General features: G+C 42.8%; 2 protein-coding genes across 2 annotated transcripts in view; one reads left to right on the forward strand and one right to left on the reverse strand.

The window, feature by feature from the left end:
• Positions 1–10,765, forward strand: part of itga5 (integrin, alpha 5 (fibronectin receptor, alpha polypeptide)) — a 41,679-nt gene extending 30,914 nt beyond the window's left edge. Inside the window, exons 22-30 of the mRNA XM_079521071.1 lie at positions 1,031–1,110; positions 1,701–1,781; positions 2,074–2,179; positions 2,588–2,746; positions 3,420–3,521; positions 5,752–5,865; positions 6,704–6,805; positions 6,911–7,033; positions 7,778–10,765. Of these exons, the coding sequence (XP_079377197.1) occupies positions 1,031–1,110; positions 1,701–1,781; positions 2,074–2,179; positions 2,588–2,746; positions 3,420–3,521; positions 5,752–5,865; positions 6,704–6,805; positions 6,911–7,033; positions 7,778–7,861 (951 nt within the window). The 3' untranslated portion in view covers positions 7,862–10,765. The remainder of the gene's footprint in view (positions 1–1,030; positions 1,111–1,700; positions 1,782–2,073; positions 2,180–2,587; positions 2,747–3,419; positions 3,522–5,751; positions 5,866–6,703; positions 6,806–6,910; positions 7,034–7,777) is intronic.
• The window catches only part of rapgef3 (Rap guanine nucleotide exchange factor (GEF) 3), a 31,437-nt gene continuing 21,693 nt past the window's right edge, over positions 9,857–19,600 (reverse strand). Inside the window, exons 14-28 of the mRNA XM_079521084.1 lie at positions 19,377–19,471; positions 19,222–19,252; positions 18,995–19,073; positions 18,643–18,780; positions 18,270–18,358; positions 17,699–17,824; positions 16,540–16,721; positions 16,323–16,413; positions 15,449–15,499; positions 14,897–14,984; positions 14,270–14,337; positions 14,099–14,153; positions 11,767–11,838; positions 11,196–11,550; positions 9,857–11,158 (exon numbers count right to left, since the gene is read on the reverse strand). Coding sequence (XP_079377210.1) covers positions 11,429–11,550; positions 11,767–11,838; positions 14,099–14,153; positions 14,270–14,337; positions 14,897–14,984; positions 15,449–15,499; positions 16,323–16,413; positions 16,540–16,721; positions 17,699–17,824; positions 18,270–18,358; positions 18,643–18,780; positions 18,995–19,073; positions 19,222–19,252; positions 19,377–19,471 — 1,287 coding nt within the window. The 3' untranslated portion in view covers positions 9,857–11,158; positions 11,196–11,428. The remainder of the gene's footprint in view (positions 11,159–11,195; positions 11,551–11,766; positions 11,839–14,098; positions 14,154–14,269; positions 14,338–14,896; positions 14,985–15,448; positions 15,500–16,322; positions 16,414–16,539; positions 16,722–17,698; positions 17,825–18,269; positions 18,359–18,642; positions 18,781–18,994; positions 19,074–19,221; positions 19,253–19,376; positions 19,472–19,600) is intronic.

Consider the following 19,600-nt stretch of genomic DNA (forward strand, 5'->3'; position numbering starts at 1 on the left):
TTATGGGCTGTATTTACATTTAAATTAGGACTGGGCAATATTGACAAACTCAAATATCACAATATTGTTGACAAGTTACTTTTAGCTAAATTAAGTGCTTTCACAAAACATTTTCACAATGAGAGTTTTTAATAAAGAATCAACAGTAAAGTCATACTGTAAGTGGGTAAAGGCAAATAGAAAAGTTAGATCAGTCAGGCAAGTAATCACTTTAATGTAATGCAGCTTTTAGACGATATCTAGTCTCATATCACGATTGCCCTAATTTAGATATACATTATCTTGGCCCTTTCCTCCCATACTTATAATCAAGTCAAAACGTCTTTCTGTGTCTCTCTCTTTCCCTCTCTTTCATGCACAGGCACATAAAGTCAAATTAAGCCGTAAAACTCGCTCCACTCAAGCCTCCTGATTACAATTACAGTGCTGAACAAGCTTGTGGTCCGGGTTGTGAAAACAAAAGGCTATGAAATTAGACTTGACGAAAGGGCAGCAGAGTGTGCAGATACTCTCAGCCTTCATGTGGACCTGCACAGGTGTACCGCAGCTGCCTGCCAGCCAGGCAGGCAGGCAGCCACCGGGTTCACAGACTGGCTGACCCCAGAGCATCAGAGAATATACAGGGGAGGGGATGAGCAGGGTGGAGAGGAGAATGAAGAGAGAGAGCAAAGGCCCGCATGGCTGTCTGAGAAATCTGGGCCGCCAGGGTATATGCTGTGAAGTAGTTACAGAGACACTATGTTGGCCATCACTGTCACAAGCTGAATGGGCTTTTCAGCACTTGTTCTATACTGCTCCCAAGCTCACTTTCTGCAGTTGTAATTACTGCTCCCATGCTCACTTTCTGCAGTTGTAATTTGGGCACAGTCTGCTAACTTCTACTTCTTTATTCAGCATTTGGTAGGTTATAAATGGGATTATTCCGTCTGGTTTAGGGTCTGTGTGATGATGGAAGAATCTAGTCTTGGCATCATGAGCCTGATAGTGCTGATGATTGACGAATGACGATACATTTATATCTTCATTGCAGCTATGGGCTGGCCTGCGCTTCACAGTGCCACGACTGAAGGACACACGCAAGACAGTGCAGTTTGAACTCCAGATCCGCAGGTAGGAGGACTTGCTGGAACGTATGCTGTAGTTATGGTTCCTGTGGGTGTAGTGTTTCTAGAAATGAAAAAGAGTGCACACTGTTGTTGGCTCCCACTGTTTATTGCAGATCAACGTTTCAATCCCCGAACGATCTTCATGAGTATATACCATATATAATAATAACATATCCGACAAAGATAGTTTGAGGTTTGAAATGTTGATCTGTAATAAAAAAAAATCACGCCCGTATGAAGTGAGGGGCGCTCTTTGTTATCATCATAAATCATCTCATTCTGGCCAATCACAATTTGCGTCCTCACGTTTCCGTCTTCAATGTTTGTGTTTACACAAACCCGGAAAGCTGGGCATAGGAGGGGCTATCGCCCCTCAACAATGGTGAACAACAACAGTGTGCTGACTCTATTTTAATTGTTATGCTTATTTTCTGTTTGTCCTGTACCTGATCACCATAGTAGTGTATGTGCATGCTCTACATTCCTTATTTTGTGTCCCAGGACCAACGGCAATAATTTGCCTTGTAAACTCAGCTAGCCACTATTTTTTTAATCGTGTCATTTTAACAATGATTGAATTTGCTCTTTTCACAGCAAAAATGAAAATAATTCCCATAGCGAGGTAGTTCCCTACAAGCTGGAGGTGGTGGTTGAAGCTGACGTTATTCTGCAAGGGTGAGTGTTCCTGTTAGATTTCCCTTATTTGAGTTTGGAAGTTGGGGGAATTGACTAAGCCTTAAAGTGTGTGTGTGCGTGTGTGCGCCTGCCTAGTAGGGGATACATTTATTTAAGTCATATTTTGAGAACAGCCATGTTTTAGACGGGTGTCGTGACCTCAAAACGCATTTTCTGTTTTGTTCTGGGGATACATACTTAACAATATCACAATACACCCCCTTTAAGTTCCTTATTTTAATGCCAACCCCACACTACAGTCCTTCCTTACATCCCATTTCTCTTTTTAAAGTGTGTCCCGGCCAGATAAGGTATTCTTCCCACCAGCAAACTGGAAGGTGACCAAAAGCCATCAGGTGGAGCAGGACATCGGCCCTTCTGTGGAGCACATCTATGAGGTAATCAGCCAGGAGCTCCTCCTCCCTGTTAGCTGTACAGAACCATCAGGGCTGAGCAGATAGGGTTATAAAGCAGATCCCATCCATCATGCTGCAATGCTGAGTTCACCACAGTTACAAAGGAGATCTTTGTATAAGCAGTAAGCACAGCTGACTTCACAGAGTGACAAAAAAACCAAGGAAGATGTTTTCCAGATACAGTGATTTATTAGTGTGCCGTACTTATCAACTATTTCTCGGGAGAACTCTCAGAGCAGCACTTAATGTATTTGTCTATTTCATAATTTCCCTTTCCTCCCTGTGACCTTGCTCTCTCTCTCTCTCTCTCTCTCTCTCTCTCTCTCTCTCTCTCTCTCTCTCTCTCTCTCTCTCTCTCTCTTTCTTTTCTCTCTCTCTTTTCTCTCTCAGCTGGTGAACAACGGTCCCAGTCAAATCAGCCACACCCTGCTTCAGCTGCATTGCCCCCTCAATCTCCAGGGTCATCGCCTCCTCTACCCCCTGGAGTACTCCACACAAGGACCCCTCAACTGTACCACCAATCACACTATGAACTACCTAAACCTCAAAGTAAATAAAAACACACACACACGCACGTCGCACGCACACCCGCACACCACGTCTGAGGGTCAAATGAGGCTAGGTCCAGCTGTGTCTGTGTGACGGCTCACTTCATAGACAGAGCAGTGAAGATGTCCCACAGGTTCTAATCCACCGTGTGATTCACAGATGGGCTCTCCCACTAGTGGGCCCACACCCACCTTCTCCTCCCTGCCTCACAGCCCCACCCAAGACACTCTCCCCACCGCCGCTTTGAAGTCCTAGCTCTTTGCTACACGTGGCACAGCTTGACGAACCACCCACTTCACCAACGATACACTCCCTACTAGTCTTTGACATCAGACGATGTGCCATGTTGTAGGGTCGGGTTTATGTGGGCAAAGGGCTCCTGTGTAGTTGTTTGTTTTTTGTTTGTATTTGAAGCCAGCCAGATGCCGAGTTTAGGCTTGAGTTGGTTGTGTGTTCTGTCTTATATTTATGCCCAAGTGAAGTGTTAAGTACAGTGCGCTTCCACGGGAACCCGTGTAGAGAAGAGCGCACATGCTTCAGATTAATGGCAGAAGCTGTGGGTCATGCTAACATTAGGTCTTCTATTGACAGAGAGGGTGGCGTGCTCTTCTGCCTGTGAGGTCAGTGTCTATGTTGGCCTAATGGTTGATGTGTGTGTGTGTTTTCTCCTTAGCTTCAACAGACCTCGACAGAGCTGCCGCCTGTCCTTGCGCTGCAGGCCCATGAGCACCACGTTGAGAAGAGGGACGTCCAGCTGGCTCAGTTGACTAATCTGGTGAGAGACCTGGGATTCATGGGATACATAAATATACATACGTAATGGTGTTCTTAATTTCTGTCCAGCTTCTGCTCGCCCTTTTTAAATACCTCGCATTGGTATAGGAATGAACCTTTCAGGCCAGGTTTGAACTCTAATGCAATACAGTAGGTGACAGAAAGGTCGCAGATTAGTGTAATACATGTCATTATACAGTTCAAACGGTGATTCTATCACATTGGATAGCAATCGATTAGGGTAGAGGGTGAGACTTGAACCAATGGGGTCGAAACCATACATTTCTCTGGGCAGCCCGAAGTCAAGTGTGTTAGGTCTGGAACTATTTTAGTGGTACTAGCCCTTTTTTACACAAGGCTCCTGGGATAGGATAATTAGGTTATGATGTCGTTAAAGGGGTGGGGTCAGAGGGCGCGCGGTGGGTCCTGATGTAGTGATTAACATTAAAGGGCCTGCACTGGCCGCGGTTGGGGGTTGGGGGATGGAGCAGAGTGGACCTTGGAGGACCCCTGGAGAGGGGAAGGTGGCCGTTATGTCTGATGCATAGGTTGCTTCATAGACTGCCCTCTAATTTTGCACTTTGGGTGTTGTTAGGCTCAGCGCCCCCACACACTGGCCCCATTGATCCGCCCAGCTGCAGGTAGCCACTCCATCTCGCCCTCTGTCTTCAGGCTACCTGTTTCTGTCAAAGACCTCTTTGTCTATTGGCCTGTCGCTACCAAATGTCCTCGTTCATCAAGCCTGCCTGATGACATGCTGGCATAAAGGAGCCTATTCTCCCGTTTCGCCAGACCATGCACTTTTGTTTTTATGTCCAGACATCTCTCTCTTTCGACGAACAGGATAAAGTGTGCTAGTGTTTGGTGTTGTCAGTCCCGGTTGTCTCTGAGCCAGTGCATGAGAGCAGTTCATTCTTTTTAACTAAATGACTTGTCAGGATTATAATTGTTATATATTCATAAACATTTAATGCTCATGTCATGTGTTTGCTCTGAATATGCTGTAGCCTGTAGTTATTGTTTATTTAATTGGTAGTTCATTATGGTTATTATATTTTGACATGATTATTAATCATACAGTAGCCCTCGCATTATATGCCTTATTTTATGACTGATGTGGGAACAGCCTCAAGCTCATGGCCACATAATCCCAGTTGGGTTTATATGGAGGGCTTTGGACTGTGGCAGCTTTGCCACTGGACCATATATTCATTCTGGGTCCACAGAACCCGCCAGTCAGGCCCCTGTAGCCTGGGCCATTAGGGAGGTCTACCAGGAGGAAGTGGAGTGGACCGATATGGCCCCTGTAGGCTGGGCCATTAGGGAGGTCTACCAGGAGGAAGTGGAGTGGACCGATATGGCCCCTGTAGCCTGGGCCATTAGGGAGGTCTACCAGGAGGAAGGCCCCTGTAGCCTGGGCCATTAGGGAGGTCTACCAGGAGGAAGGCCCCTGTAGCCTGGGCCATTAGGGAGGTCTACCAGGAGGAAGGCCCCTGTAGCCTGGGCCATTAGGGAGGTCTACCAGGAGGAAGGCCCCTGTAGCCTGGGCCATTAGGGAGGTCTACCAGGAGATGCTCCGCGCATGCCTGTGTGCTCTTGTTAAGACCGACTCTTTCCGTGTTTGCCCTCCTCTGTGTAATAAGTAAACTAATGCCCTCCCGCAGGAAACCCACCAAAACCTCTCCGTCTGGGGGTGGTCTGGCTATAACAGCAGCTCTAAAGACAACGCAGCCTGTAGACCAAAATATATATATATATGTGTGTTTAAAAGCGCCAAGCTGCATTATGGGGTTCTAATTAAGATGGTGTATTCTACAGTCTTGTGAAAAATGGGCTGGTTTTAGTGGTCGGGCCATAATGTGGAGAGTGGTGACTGCATGCTGCATTTTTACAGTCTCGTGACATTCCCTCAATCTCTCTCTAATTTGAAGCAGGCCTGGAATAGAGATCATAACATTGGACTCTTTGTTATATTTATTTGGCCTGCAACATTAACATCGCTGTTATTTGCCTTTCCCATATCACCACTTTAACTCCTGTCAAGTTTTTAGTGCAAGCATTTAATGACTGAGTTATGTTTTGTGCAACGGGAAATAAAGTTGCTGTGATGCTGTGAAAGGAAATGAAGTAGAAAAATCATTCAGTTTTCAATTACATTATGTGTCATTGCTATGTGTCATTGCATTAACATTGTTTCACTAACCCCTGTTTTTTTTCATTTTTTTTTTCAGTCGTGCTCTAATGTGGAGTGCTGGACACTCCAGTGCAATGTTGGTCTTCTGGAGAAGGGAACCACTGCCATCCTCAAAGTTCGGTCCCGCATCTGGGCAGAGACCTTCACTGAGGTTTGTTGGCGTAGAACCCTCACAAACACACTAAACATGCACTATACTGTACAGACACATGTTTCCACCAGATGACAAGGGCATAGTACAGGAAAGGCTGTGCTGTGCACTCTATCTCTGCGTTGGTGTCTGTGTATTTTCTCATGTCAGGGTTTGGCAGAAAGTCAGTAGCCACCATGCTTTAAAGTGGCAAGAAGGAAAACATTAAGACCTAAAACCTAAATTCTGAAACCGGCAAAGATGGATATCCAGTCAGTCTTGCACACATGATTGTATTGACTGGCTGTCAGCATTGGCTTCAGGTCCTTCAGGCATCCAAATGTCTCAAATATTTTGCTCAATGTCAGAGAAAGCAGCAGCTAACTACAGTAAGCGTGGAATGGCTCTATGCAGGATTAACTGCTTGTGTAGTCAGGTATTTTTTAACGCAGCAGTAAAGTGTGAGTGTGTGTGTGTGGGGGGGGGGGGGGGGGGGGTGTGCACCTATTGTACCTCTACAAAGGAGCGAGACCTTACATGCTCCTCTACTGTAATACAAGGCTTATGAGTGACTGTATTGAAAATTCATTAGCTGGTGGTCATGGCCTCTCATGATTGGAATGTCACAGTGGCTTTTCTGTGCAAGTTTCATCAGATTCTGTGAGACTTTAGCACCACCTACTGTGTATGTAATGCAACTCATTCACCCATGTAAGCTTAGTTCCTGGTAATTAAACAGTACAATGCTGTTATATACCATATATATATATATATAACATATAGGCCCTAATATATAAAATTAATATTAATAAAGTTTTTTCAGGCAGGTCTAAAATGTAACATATTTCTCCCTCTTTAGAATCCGTATAAGAGTTTTGTGCTAGAGTGTCTGGCCAGGTACAGAGTGATGAAGATGCCATATGCCATCCTGCCCAAGTACTCTCCCATGGGACAGAAAAAGGTACTTGCGCTCAGTTCGCAACTACATTGCAGTGTTTACTGTATTACTGTATGTTTGTGATTGTTTGAGTTTAAAACGGAGGAATAATGCTGTGTTGCTTGTCAGGTGGTGACTCCAGTGGTGTGGAACAAACCAGACAGCCAGTACAATGTTCCTCTGTGGATCATCATTCTGGCTATTCTAGCTGGATTGCTACTCCTGGCTCTCCTTATCTACGTCCTCTACAAGGTCGGTGTTGCTCACACTCAAAGCTTTATTCATACATCATTGTGCGATGGCATCACTTGCCGAAAGGACATTTTCAAAAATTTAAAGTCCGTTATTTTCAGCAAGCAAATGTATACGTTTACATGTCTTAAGGAGAATTCCATGCTTTCTTACCTTTCTTTGTAGTTGTTACGTCCCCACCAAAGAGGTCCAGGTGTTTTTTTGTGCAAAAACTCCTTATTGGCTATTTCCCCTACCATAAGCCCTCAATGAATTGCATTGAATTGAATGGGGCTATGGGGTGTTGTGCTAATTCGCTTATTTCCATCGAAATAAGTAGTAAAGTGTGCCGCTTGGGATATTATTTACATTATGAAGAGAGGATATATACAAAAAAATTATAATTTTGAGCGATGGAAATAAGCGAATTAGCACAACACCCCATAGCCCCATTCAATTCCCATTCAATGCAATTCATTTAGGACTTATGGTAGGGGAAATAGCCAATAAGGAGCTTTTGCACAAAATAACACTTGGACCTCTTTGGTGGGGACGTAACAACTACAAAGAAAGGTAAGAAAGCCTTTTAGTATGGAATTCTCCTTTAACAAGACATGTTACACACACTACACACTGTTTATATAGTACATTACATAAACCATGATCCATACAAACCTAATTGAGAATTGAGTTTAATTATTGATTCAGTCAGTGTGAGTGATTGAGTTAGTGTTCACGTCTCCTTTCTCACTCTTGTCCTTGTAGCTTGGCTTCTTCAAGCGATCTCTGCCATATGGCACTGCCATGGAGAAAGCCCAACTCAAACCACAGGCAGCCTCTGAGGCCTAAATCAGCACCAGAGCTTTCGGAACCACATAAACTACCCATATGATTGCAATGGAGAAACATGATGAAAGAGAGGGATCAGGTTGCAGTTGAAGACTTAGGAGGAGAAAGACCACTGGAACTCCACTATGCTGCACTAGAGGAAGATAAAAAAACAAACAAATATGAGGTCTCCAAACCAAATGAATGTGCTTTATTTAATATATGTTTTTTTGTTTGTTCGGCCGGTTGGGATTGTTACCAAGTAGACCTTTTTTTTTAAAGTCAGACTGCTTTGCGATGAACATTGGACTGACCATAACCTGCCTGCTGCACAGGAATTGCAGTAACAGGCAACATTGGTCCCATAGCATGGATTAAGGAAGAGGTCTGGTGTCTAAAAGACTTCTCGGTTTGAGATACCCTGTGAGAGAGAAGACCTCTTGGACACTTTTGAACGGACGCATTTTGGTGCTAACGATGGCGCGTTCTCTCCTAGCAGGATTCGGCCACAGATGACGGGAAGGCGGTGTGAATGTGCAAACCTTTTTGTAGCATAAGATGAACCTCCTGAGAGGTTCTGTTAACACGTCACAGAGGCCACAAAGTTTTGCTTGAGAACATTGACCTGACTGACAGTCACAGAGAGGGCATATTACCTGCCCAGCTTTCAATACCAAAGTTGTTGTTTAATAGCTCAGATTTTATTTTACATAATTTTGTGTATTTTACATAATTTATACCCAAAGTGCTACCAAAGTGTTCATCAAAAAAGATCTCTCTCTGCCTCAGGTTGGTGGACGGTGCTGGGTTCAGCTGTTTTTGCACTCAGAGGAGAAATCTACTGATGTTACAAAAAAAAAGAGACACCAAAGACTGATCTTCCTTTGAGTTGTTGACTTTGACTCCTACTGATGTCTCGTTTGCTTCAATCCCAATTGTACGCACTCAGAATAACCAATGCTCGCGTCATTGTTGTCTTGTAGTCAACTGGGATACGACTGGAACCACCACAAACCTATGGAACCTCACAATTGGATTGAAACATTGTGGTGCTTCTGTCGGAAAGCTTGGCTTGTGGTTTTCCTATTGCGAAAGATTTAGCATTAACTTAACAATATGCCTGGGCTAGGTCTAGGCTTGTCAGTGGCAGCATAGACTGACACAAGTTAAGAGAAACCACAATATGGCCATGATTTTAAGTAAAGACTTGACAATCTATTGTAGCCTCCATGGAGAAGCGGGAGGCTTCAGTCTCACTACAAGTAGGATCATGCCCGTGTGGTGAGCCTGAGGCCATTCTCTGCCTATAGTGCATGTGACACTGTGAGACAATGTGAGTTTGATTGTGCTTTCAGGTGAAAGTTGCCTATGTTTAGAAGAGCAGAATACAGACTATAAGCAGGAGGAGTTATCCCAACACCACCACAAGGCTACAGCCATAGCCAGGGACTGAAGATCAAAATGCCTTGTATTTGGTGCATTTATATGCCATGTAAATAGGTTTCATGTGCCTTAAAATGTAAATAGTCAATGTCTGCGAGAGAGAGTGTCTGCAAGCATGTGTATGCAAGTCTGTGTGCACTTGCATGCACCCATGTATGTGTGAGTGGTGTGCTTTGTGAATGTCTGTTGTGTGTATGAATTTGGCATATCTTTCTCATTGCTTAGTCCTGTCCGTCGCCATCAACTTTGTCGCTGACATCAAGCGATTCGTTTAAATTCTTGATAATGTTAGCACAAGTACCATCAGTGCATTGGCTGTTCAACTTCAATGACAGAAAGTAGGATAACTGATGACCATGGTAGCTATTCATCTATGTCGGTGAATAGAGAAAGACTAGAGCCTGTTTTATACTTCATTGTACAATGGTTTGTAAATCAAGCAGAACGCAGCCGTCCACACATGTTGCATAGCATACCAGTTAGTACCTCAAACAAAGGGACAGCAACTAGGCACTGGGAACTAAAGGTTGTTTGGAAGTGCAATATTTGTATTCACTTTTGTTAGTATTACAGTTTTGAAGGTTTTTATTTGTTTATTTTGTGAGTGAGTTGATAAACCGTGTGTGTGTGTGTGTGTGTGTGTGTGTGTGTGTGTGTGTGTGTGTGTGTGTGTGTGTGTGTGTGTGTGTGTGTGTGTGTGCGCGCGCACGAAGGGAAGTGTGTGTGTGTGTGTGTGTGTGGAAGTCTGTGATGATAACCATTAAGACCTCCTGTAAGGATTTCTGGCTTTTAAACTATTATTACAAAGCACAGCAATAGTGCAAAACCTCTCTTTTGAGAATGTTTCCCACTGCAGATGTACTCACCACTTCGCTTCTGCACCACTTTTCTGTTTTGAGTTGTTTTAATGCCACTGATTGAGAGTGAAACATGGCTTCTAATGACCTACACAACACATCTTAAGTTGAGCTTAAAGAATGTTGGTAGTGTGATAATTTATGTGCAGTGCAGTTGTTTCACCTGTGCAAACACCACCATAGTATTAACCACATGTGTTGGCTATGTTTTGCCTCATTACACTTTTTACAATCCCCATTGTGGTGTTCAAAGTTCTAAATGGCCACTTCATTCAAAATTGTCATTTTTCAACAGCGTCTGTATGTTTATACTAATAGTTACATATGGACTGATGCCAACCTATTTATAATGAAAGGGGATTATTATTCAATTTCTTTCATGGTTACATCAGGAGAAGGCACTGGGTTTGTATTTTATTTTTTAATGTTTGGGCCCATTATTGCTCTCTGAACTTTTTAAAAGAAGTTGTACATATTTCTGAAAGGAGAGTATTTTTTTTTTTACTTCAAATGACAAACGTATTTGTTGTGAATACATTTCTCCCCATATTGGGGAGAATGTCTTTTGAGGATATGTTGTACCTGCTATGGTTTGTATTTTAAATAAAATAGTTCCGTTTTTACAGATGTCTTGAGTTTATCTGAAAACACAACTCAAAATAATTTATTTTGAAAATAAACATACACAAATAACATACTTACACACTTAGCATGTTTAGTTAGTTGCCTGCCTACCAAACATTGTTGTGATAATGTGCTCTGTACAATTGGTTTTGAAGGAAAGAATGATATACAAATATATACAAATTATGTAAATGATACCAGGCATCTAGAAGTACACACTCATCTAAACTCAGCCAATGAAACACTTCTTATTGGCAGATTTTTGTTTCCCCAATACTTGCTAACACTGCTAAGATTAGGTGTTCAACTCTTAATGGGGCCACTTGAGTTATGTGCACATGAGTCATGATAGTGAATGCTTTTCAGGTAAAAGCGTCTGCAGACATCTGCAAACCTTTTCAACAGCCCTAGGATATCAGTACAAGTTCAACAGCCCTAGGATATCAGTACAAGTACTGTGGTAAGGCACTAGAGGTCGCTGCAACCCACACTGCAAACTTTGTTCATTCTGCAACCCAGGTCCAGGTTATGGTAGCTGCCTTGAAATAGTTAATTCACCAGACAAGTAGTGACTGACAACACAAACACATACAAAATTGCTTGTCGATCCAATGTCCATTCTCTGATTCAGAGATTAAAGGCAGTGACTTAGGTAGGTCACTGCCTAATTAGGTTCCATTGTTGTTGACAGTTGCGTTAGCGAGCGCTGATTATCAATCACCTGGAGGTTCTGAATGTACTGCCGGATGTTGGTTGGACTCCGCAGTGGCAAAGAGTGGTCCGAGTCTATGCAAGAAGAGGAACATAAATGGACTTAATTGACCTGACAGACACATGAAAGCCCTTTGGAATGCACTGCACTATTGTGTAATGATAACGTTCTCATAGTAGTCTAGCCTAGGCATGATGACGAGTTTATTGGCCAATGGGGCCGGGGGCCTGTTGGAATTATATGGAGATGGAGAGTTTGTTTAATTATTGTTATTGTAAATGACATCTTACATGTAGATATGCGAATAGCAGGTGCCTCTGAAAACATTCGATCTGCCAAACTTTTCTGTGGTGAAGAAGGTGCTAATGAGAGAGAGGGAGAGAAGACAAACTGAGTTCCACATTGGTTCAACCAACAGAGAATCTTTAATTGATGTTCATTGAAAGTGACTGACTGAACTTTCTGGTCTGACCAACAACTTTGCTGCATAGAGGATCCAGAGATAAAGGGCCCCTGGGCCACCAACATGCAAAGGCCCCCCCCCCCCCCCTTGTTTTTGGAGACCTCCCTCTGGAAGCCTTATGGATAAACTGAGGGTTTGAACACTTGCAGTAACATGTATGTGTGTCCTATGGTTGAGGACAGGGGTTTTCAACAGGTCGTCCGTGGAGGTATTGCATGTGGTCCCTGACCATGCATTTAGTAATGTAGGATTTGTAGATTGTTTTTTACATTAGTAACATAAAATCTCAAGAGGGGGACGTTCACCGGAATGTCTGGATGAGTATTATTAGGAAATTATTAGTCAATGGACCATTGGTTGAGAGTTGAGACACAGTGGGATGTTGTATACACATGGGATGCATAGCAAGTGATACAAAAGCACTAATCTTAGCCCATATCCCCACCCAACACAACAGTGGTCCCCAGGTTGATTCTAAGTCAGGGTGGCGGTCCCTAATTCACAATCAGTTGAAAACCACTGGTTTAGGACATTTGGGGTTATTTTATTGACATGATAAGCCCATCACTGTCAAAAGGTTCAAAGGTAATAACTGTTATTAACTTTGCACTTTTTGGGGGCCCCTAAGCTTGAGCCTCCGTGTGACTGCAACACGGTCACGTGGAGGCTGAAGCTCAGGGGCCCCCCTAGCTCAGAGGCCCCTGAGCCCAACACGCCCGTTGGATAATCCTCCCCTGATTGGGGCCTGGGAGGGCTGGCAATTAATCATGTTTGTTGTTTTTAGGGAATTGAATGTTGGTGATCTATGTCTGATGTTTGTAGGATTTGTTTCTTTTAAGTCTGATGTGGAACTGGCATGTGGCACTGGCATCATCACTGGCATTATCATGTCATGTATGTGGCACTAGGGGTTTTATTGTGACAGGCAGTGTCACAATAAGTGAGATTTCTCCAATTTGGTGAAGTCTTTTTTTTCCTTTTTTTTACGGTATATTTTTGGGCTTTTTCTGCCTTTATTGGATAGTGTACAGTGGGGTGAGAGATGGGGGGGTGACACGCTGCAAAGGTCGTCGGGATTGGGAGTCGAACCCGCGACACGCCGTCAGGCTGGCTTAGCAGCCTAGGTGCCCGGACCGCTACACTAGCCGCCCGGGCCTATTTTTATTTTATTACCAGTGATAGATGTGACCTTTGAGGAATATTTGGAACCCATAATTCGTCATAAGTCATATTCAATACTGTTTGGACTAGTAATGTGTGTTCTTGTGTAAATTACATATGCCTATTCAGATGTTGCCACCTAGGAGGGTGTCACCATGAGAGCTTGTTTAACATTAAGTTCCCAGCTGGCTCCCCCATGGTGTTGGCCTTTGATGATCTAGTCAAGTGTGTCACTTTTCTCCGATGGCGTTGAGGCCGTTGGAGGGTCGCAGTGGCTCCTGCTTTGTACTCTAAACCAGCGGTTCCCAAACCTTTTCGGCAATGCACCCCCTGTTACCTCCCGACCTAGCTGATGCACCTCCCGACATGGAAATATAAATTGCATAAACTATCTAGAGACATATATTTCATTTTTATCCACATATATGCACATATATGAACCTGAATATGGCATAATATATGCAGCATAGGATGTATATGCTGCATTACTTGCCATATATTGGCATAATATGTTAATATATTTAAAATAAGTTTGGGAACCACTGCTCTAAACCACTGCTCTAAACCAACCGAGGAAACATCACATCATCCGTTGTGTCTCTCAACTTTCTCTCCGTTAGTCTAGGATATCTCAAAGTCTCTGTACAAAGTAAGGACTAGGGGGTGTCCAATATTTACAACAGCTTCTCACATGGTTTGAAAAGAATGTGAACTGATCCACTGAGGTATTTGTTTGGTGAAAGGCCAAAGTTCAAGAGAAATGTATATATGTGTTCTGTGTTGATCATATTTTTAATAACACCAACAACAGCACCCCCATTACACGATTAATGTCAACGCGCATCCCAGGGGGAATCCCTGCTTTGTCTCTTCCCTGTTATTCATTTTCATATTCATTCAAGTCTCATTGGTGATATGCATCTGATACAGTATTTATCTCAGCATAGCAGTGAGTTTTGAATTTGATAGTTTTAGCCCAGCCGGGCTGATGAACTCACTGTATGGCTGGCTTCTGCATCCTCGTACTATCTTCACTGTCTTGGCAAGCATGCGCTGCAACATGAGAGAATGAAGCGTTCAAAAATCAATCTCCACTCTGCTAGCGGAGCAACGCCACAGCTTCAGCAATTAAAATACAGTTTCATGTGCAACTATTCTATTTATCCTACCATCTTCTCAAAATTGATCAGTTTTTGTGCCGTGTAGCTCTTGTTTCCCTCATGGATGAATGTCATATCTATGTACAGAAAAGAACATAAGTTAGCAGTGAGTATAGCTTGATTTATACTTCATCATACGCTTTGTGAACTTGTTGGGTCTGCTGTTTTTAGCATGCGATGGAGTATAAATTAAGCATATCTCAGAGTAGTAGTCATTGATTATTGCTGTTGGTGATATTGGTCTTGTGTGTTAATATCATTAGGAGCTAGCCGTATACACTAGGTACAGTTGGGTGCCACCGATATTGTCCCTTATCATTTGACCCATTTAGGCCTGACCTCAAAATTTAAAAAAATCCTTCTAAATCCTCCAGTTTTCTGAAATAAATATTTTCACGATTTTTCAAAAATAGCAGACCTACAAGCTCGTAGCGCGCCACTCGGTGGCGCGCTATGAGCTTGTAGATCTGCTATTTTTCAATAGCTAAATTATAACAATGTTTAAAACACCAAAAGGGGTTCCCGCCCAAAATGGGTTAACTGTCCTTTTGCGCAGATCACGCAAACCTCAGCAAAAAGAAAAGGACAAAATCGATGGCCTCCAACTGTAACTGTAACTGTTACTGTAACTGTTACCTTTTAGCAGCAGAGGCATGAAGGGGATGTAAGGTGGACTCAGTTTAGCCACAGCCAGCCTGTAGGCTCTGTGGTTACGTGAGGGATCCTAATTGGAACAGGAGATAAATAAAGGAACCTTAGACTGGAGACTTTCTTTTAACAGTGTATGAAAAGTGTTTTGCTGCTTTGGGGTACAGAAAATGAAACATTAATTTATATAGTGTACTGATTAGAGTCCAAATGATATATCGGTTTGGTCGATATATCAGCCATTACTTTTTTGACGTTTTTGACGACATCAGTATCAACCCTGTTAGCCGATCAATTTCAACCTGGCACAAACATTTTAATGTCAGGGCTTATCTGGTTAAATAAAATAAAGTTCACTTTGTTCTTTTTCTTTCTATTGTTAGGTTAAATGTTCTCAAAACTTTATTTTTATTTTTTTTAATTGATTTGAAAATATTGCACTTTTTGAAGAAATATCAATGGGCTCTGTAACTGACAGTTCTCAAGCATTTTCCAAGTCATAGATGAGAGCACTGAGTTTAGTGGGCAAATGCCTCTTACCAGCAACCTCTCGTAAGTGCAGTAGACTCGTTTTGTTTTACTGGGAATTCTCTGTAACAAAAAAGAGAAATCATTTAAAAGGTTATCCTGTTATACTGTGAGACCAAATAAATTCTGATGAAGTCGATTAGTAGTTCTGACCATCATGTTGAGTAGCTATCTATGCTTCTTTTTTTTTTAATTACTTTTTATCCCACGATTTTGTAGCCCATTTTTCACCCCTATTGTGTCAATAAATGATCTAATGTGATCCTGGGCTCTACACACCCTCCGCCAACCTGGGGAGAGCAACGGACTTGAACTCATGCTTCCTTCATGCATGAGTGTCCAAGTTGCTCCTTTACACCTGACAGGGGGGAGTTTCCCTGGTTGGACGTAGCACGTGGAAGGAACACGTTATTCCAACCAGTTCCTTTCCCCTCCATCAGGCGCCCCGGCTGGCCAGGGGGAGGCAGTTTAGAGACCAGGATTACTGCATATTGTTTTGTGAGCGTACCTACCCTAGGCCAGGGGACACGGAGAGAACATGCAAACTCCACACAGCTATTTGCTTCTTAACCTTTTCTGAATCAGGGGCCACTTGAAAATCTTGAATGTGTTTGCGGTCCACCCATCTGACCACTTAAGAACGGTCAGATGGGTGAGCCGCACGCATTTTCAGAGCATGTTTATTTTAATGATCAATCAATGGATTGATCATTAATCAATTAAACTAACATAGTGAAAACTCATTTTTCAAGGTTTATTTTTTACATTATTTATATATATTCTATATATTCAATTAAAATCAATTTTATTCAAATCAAATTATTTGGGGGCCCACTTGTGATATCTTCATGGCCCACCAGTAGGCCCTAACTGGAGCAGCTCTTACCTCCCAGGTCTTGTGCAGCCTTTGCACTGCACTGTGGCTCAGACCACACATCACCGCAAAGAAAGAGTTCAGGTTCCTCTGCTCCTTCAGTCTGGAATAGAGAAGAAACAAGGCTATATAAGGCTTCTTGAAGCTAGTGTTGATATTACAGGTAATTTGCATGACTGAGTGCACAGAAACATAACAGGGGCTGACTATTAACCAGAATGACCCTTACACTGCAGCAATCTTGATGAACTTCTTGAGAAGCATTGCTCTCTTCATCAGGTCTTCACACAGGCACAGCTCAGTCACCACCCAGTACTGGACCTCATTGAAGCGGTGCACAAACCGCTCCAGATTAGCCGTGGTGGCGCCCAGAAAATTTTGGCGGCCAAATATGTAGTAGAGTAGCTCTACCTGGAGAGGACACAAAGCTTATTCAGCAAACATACAGTATACTGAGAACTTAGTTTATATTATAAATATACTGTAAACAAAGTATACATTTAACATACCATATACATATTTTTTAGAATATGAGTGAAAAGGGTAACTACACAGCAAAATCCTTAGTGTTAATTGAATCATTTTCATTTATAACTCTGAGAAGGTACAAATGAAACCAAGTGGATCATATACAGGTCAATTTGCAGAACAATGTGGTGCATGCAATAGAGTAGTTGTTGGCCAGATGATCTGATCTCTGATCTGTCTTGCACAGGACATTTCAGATCTACAAGCTTACACTGCAGCTCACTGCAAAGCATTTTGAGCTTGTAGATCTGCTATTTTCTGTGTGTGAGATGGACCAGACCGTGTGCAACCAAGTATAAATCAAACCAGCCGTAACACTACCACAATCAGATAAAAGGCACCAGAGACAGTGACTCAGGTGCATGACTGACCGACCAGACATCTCAGCATTCTCCTTATGCTGATATGCGCTGGTCTCTGACTGCCAGTATCGGCTTTGATAAGCAAACAAAGAACAAGCTATTAAACCACTTAAGTCCATATACTTCATTGACCGGAGTCCCCCGGGGGCCTATTATACTTGGAAGTGGAACCCCCTTTCTTTCCTCTGAGTCTATACAGACGACTACTACTACTATAAATGTCTTTGCCGAAAATAGCGATCTATAAGCTCACAAAACGTTGCTGCCTGCAATGCAACAAATTGTGAGTTTGTAGATTGGCTATTTTAATCAAATGACATGCCCGGATAAGGGACGCTAGGGTTCAAGTGGTTAACCATAAATACCCAAATATAAAATAAACACATGAACAACATACATGGCTGTATCCAATTCCAACGTGATTGCACGTGCCCCATGTAACCTAAATGTCTGAGCTGTCATCAGGGCTGCGCTCACTGTGTTGTGGCACTGCAGTACCTCATGCATGGCAGCGAACAGCTCCCAGTCATAATTGGTGAGTTGGCTGGCGATGTCTTTAGAACACATCTGTTCCAGGGTATCCATGGTTCCCTGCTTTGGTCCTTGCTGTTCCTTAAGAGGCCTCTGTTAGATATGGGTGTGTGTGAGAGAGAGAACGGGGGGGGTGGGTGGGGGGGATTGGGGGAAAGGAAGAGAGATACATGGGGGATACATGGGGGCAGAGGGGGGAGGAACAAGATGAGAGAGGAGACGAGAGAGGGGGGAGAGAGAGAGAGGGAAAGATTGAGGGAGAGAGAAGAAACACAGGGAGGCAGAAGGGGGGGGGGATTACATCATTCTGCACTGACTGCACCCTGGAGAGAATCACTCATACATCATTTCAGATTCATGGAAACTGCAGTATGGTGGCGGTTTTTGACTCATGAAGTTTAAGTGTAAAGTGCGGTTAAGGCACAAATAAATTGGGTGTAATAATCATTAACTTGCTGATGTGCTGTGCCTCCATCCCTGGCTTGCAGTAAAAAAAGAGCAAAGCACATGGTTTGTATTAGATAGAAGCAGTTCTCACCAGTTGTTCCACCTGACTGGCTGTGCAGAGGAACAGTCTCTCGTTCAGTCCTAGAGCAGCACTGGCATCCATCTTCAGCGGAGTCCAGACTGAATGTATAGATGGATTTCAATATAACTTAACCACATTAAGCCTGGCATCCCTATTTTGGACATCCCCCCCCTCTGAAAATTCAAGCTCACAAAGCCTCGCATCACAATGCATTGTGAGCTTGTAGATGAGCTATTTTTGCTACTTTTCTTGAAATGTTGGACTTGGTTAAAGTGACACAATAGTCTTACAGTATGAATTGAATTTAAAATTTCCTCTCGTTTCCAATTTGTTCCCCCTGGTGACCTCCACTTTGAAAACATGTGCAATATACGATCCACACCTCCCATGGAGTTCATTTTGAACAGGATGTGGTCACCTCCTGGTTTGACCATGGCTGCCATCAATTCCTGTACAGTTGAGTTGACAGCCAGCATCAGTGAGAGAGATTTGTTGTCTGGTCTGAAGATCTCATACAATACTACAGTGAGGATGGAACAAACAACAATAAGTCACGATTATTTTTGCGTTTTTTTTTTATCACTAAATGTGCGTGTTTTAATACTCACAGTTCTGAAAATCTCTAACATCTTAGTGTTTAACAACAGTTTTGAGCAAGGGCAAATTATGCTGTTTCATGCGTGTATGCAATTTGCCTGTTAATTCACCCGTTTCATTGCCTGAGCCATACTGACCTTTATCCTGTGCTCTGATTGGCTGTATCATCCCCACTGGCTCCTCACAGTTTGAGAACCAATCAAATTGTTGGTTTGGCTGATAAAATCAAACATCTTAGACTTAGTGAGTGAATCTGACACACTGTGACATTAAAATGACAAATGACAGTAAGCTACACGACGTCTACTGGAGTTGACATTCCGGTTTCTACTATTGTCTTTAAACATTCCCTGGATGAGATTACCTTGGCCAGTGTTTGGGATCCATTCTCCGTCCTGCACATGCATTATGAAAAGCAAAATCAGTCATATTTAGGTCTGTGTCTAATATTATGGTTGCTTCAAAGTGTATCCAAGAGAATTTATGGTATGCATAATATTGCAGACATAGACAACTTACACTGACACTCTACAGGTATTTCTCCTCCTGTCTCTAAATTGTTCTTTCAGCATGTTTGATAAACGAGAATCAGCTGCCACCTCCTTCTTCAGTCTCTGCCATAGCGAGAGAGTGAAAGTTAACGCCCGAGGCACAACTAATATATTACCAGCACAAAATATGTGCAGCTCAAACACGCAACTGAATACTTTAGTCATATGGTTTTCTTTGAATGTCAGCCCGCT

The sequence above is a fragment of the Electrona antarctica genome (genome assembly GCF_951216825.1).
Source record: "Electrona antarctica genome assembly, chromosome: 2".
NCBI lineage: Eukaryota > Metazoa > Chordata > Actinopteri > Myctophiformes > Myctophidae > Electrona > Electrona antarctica.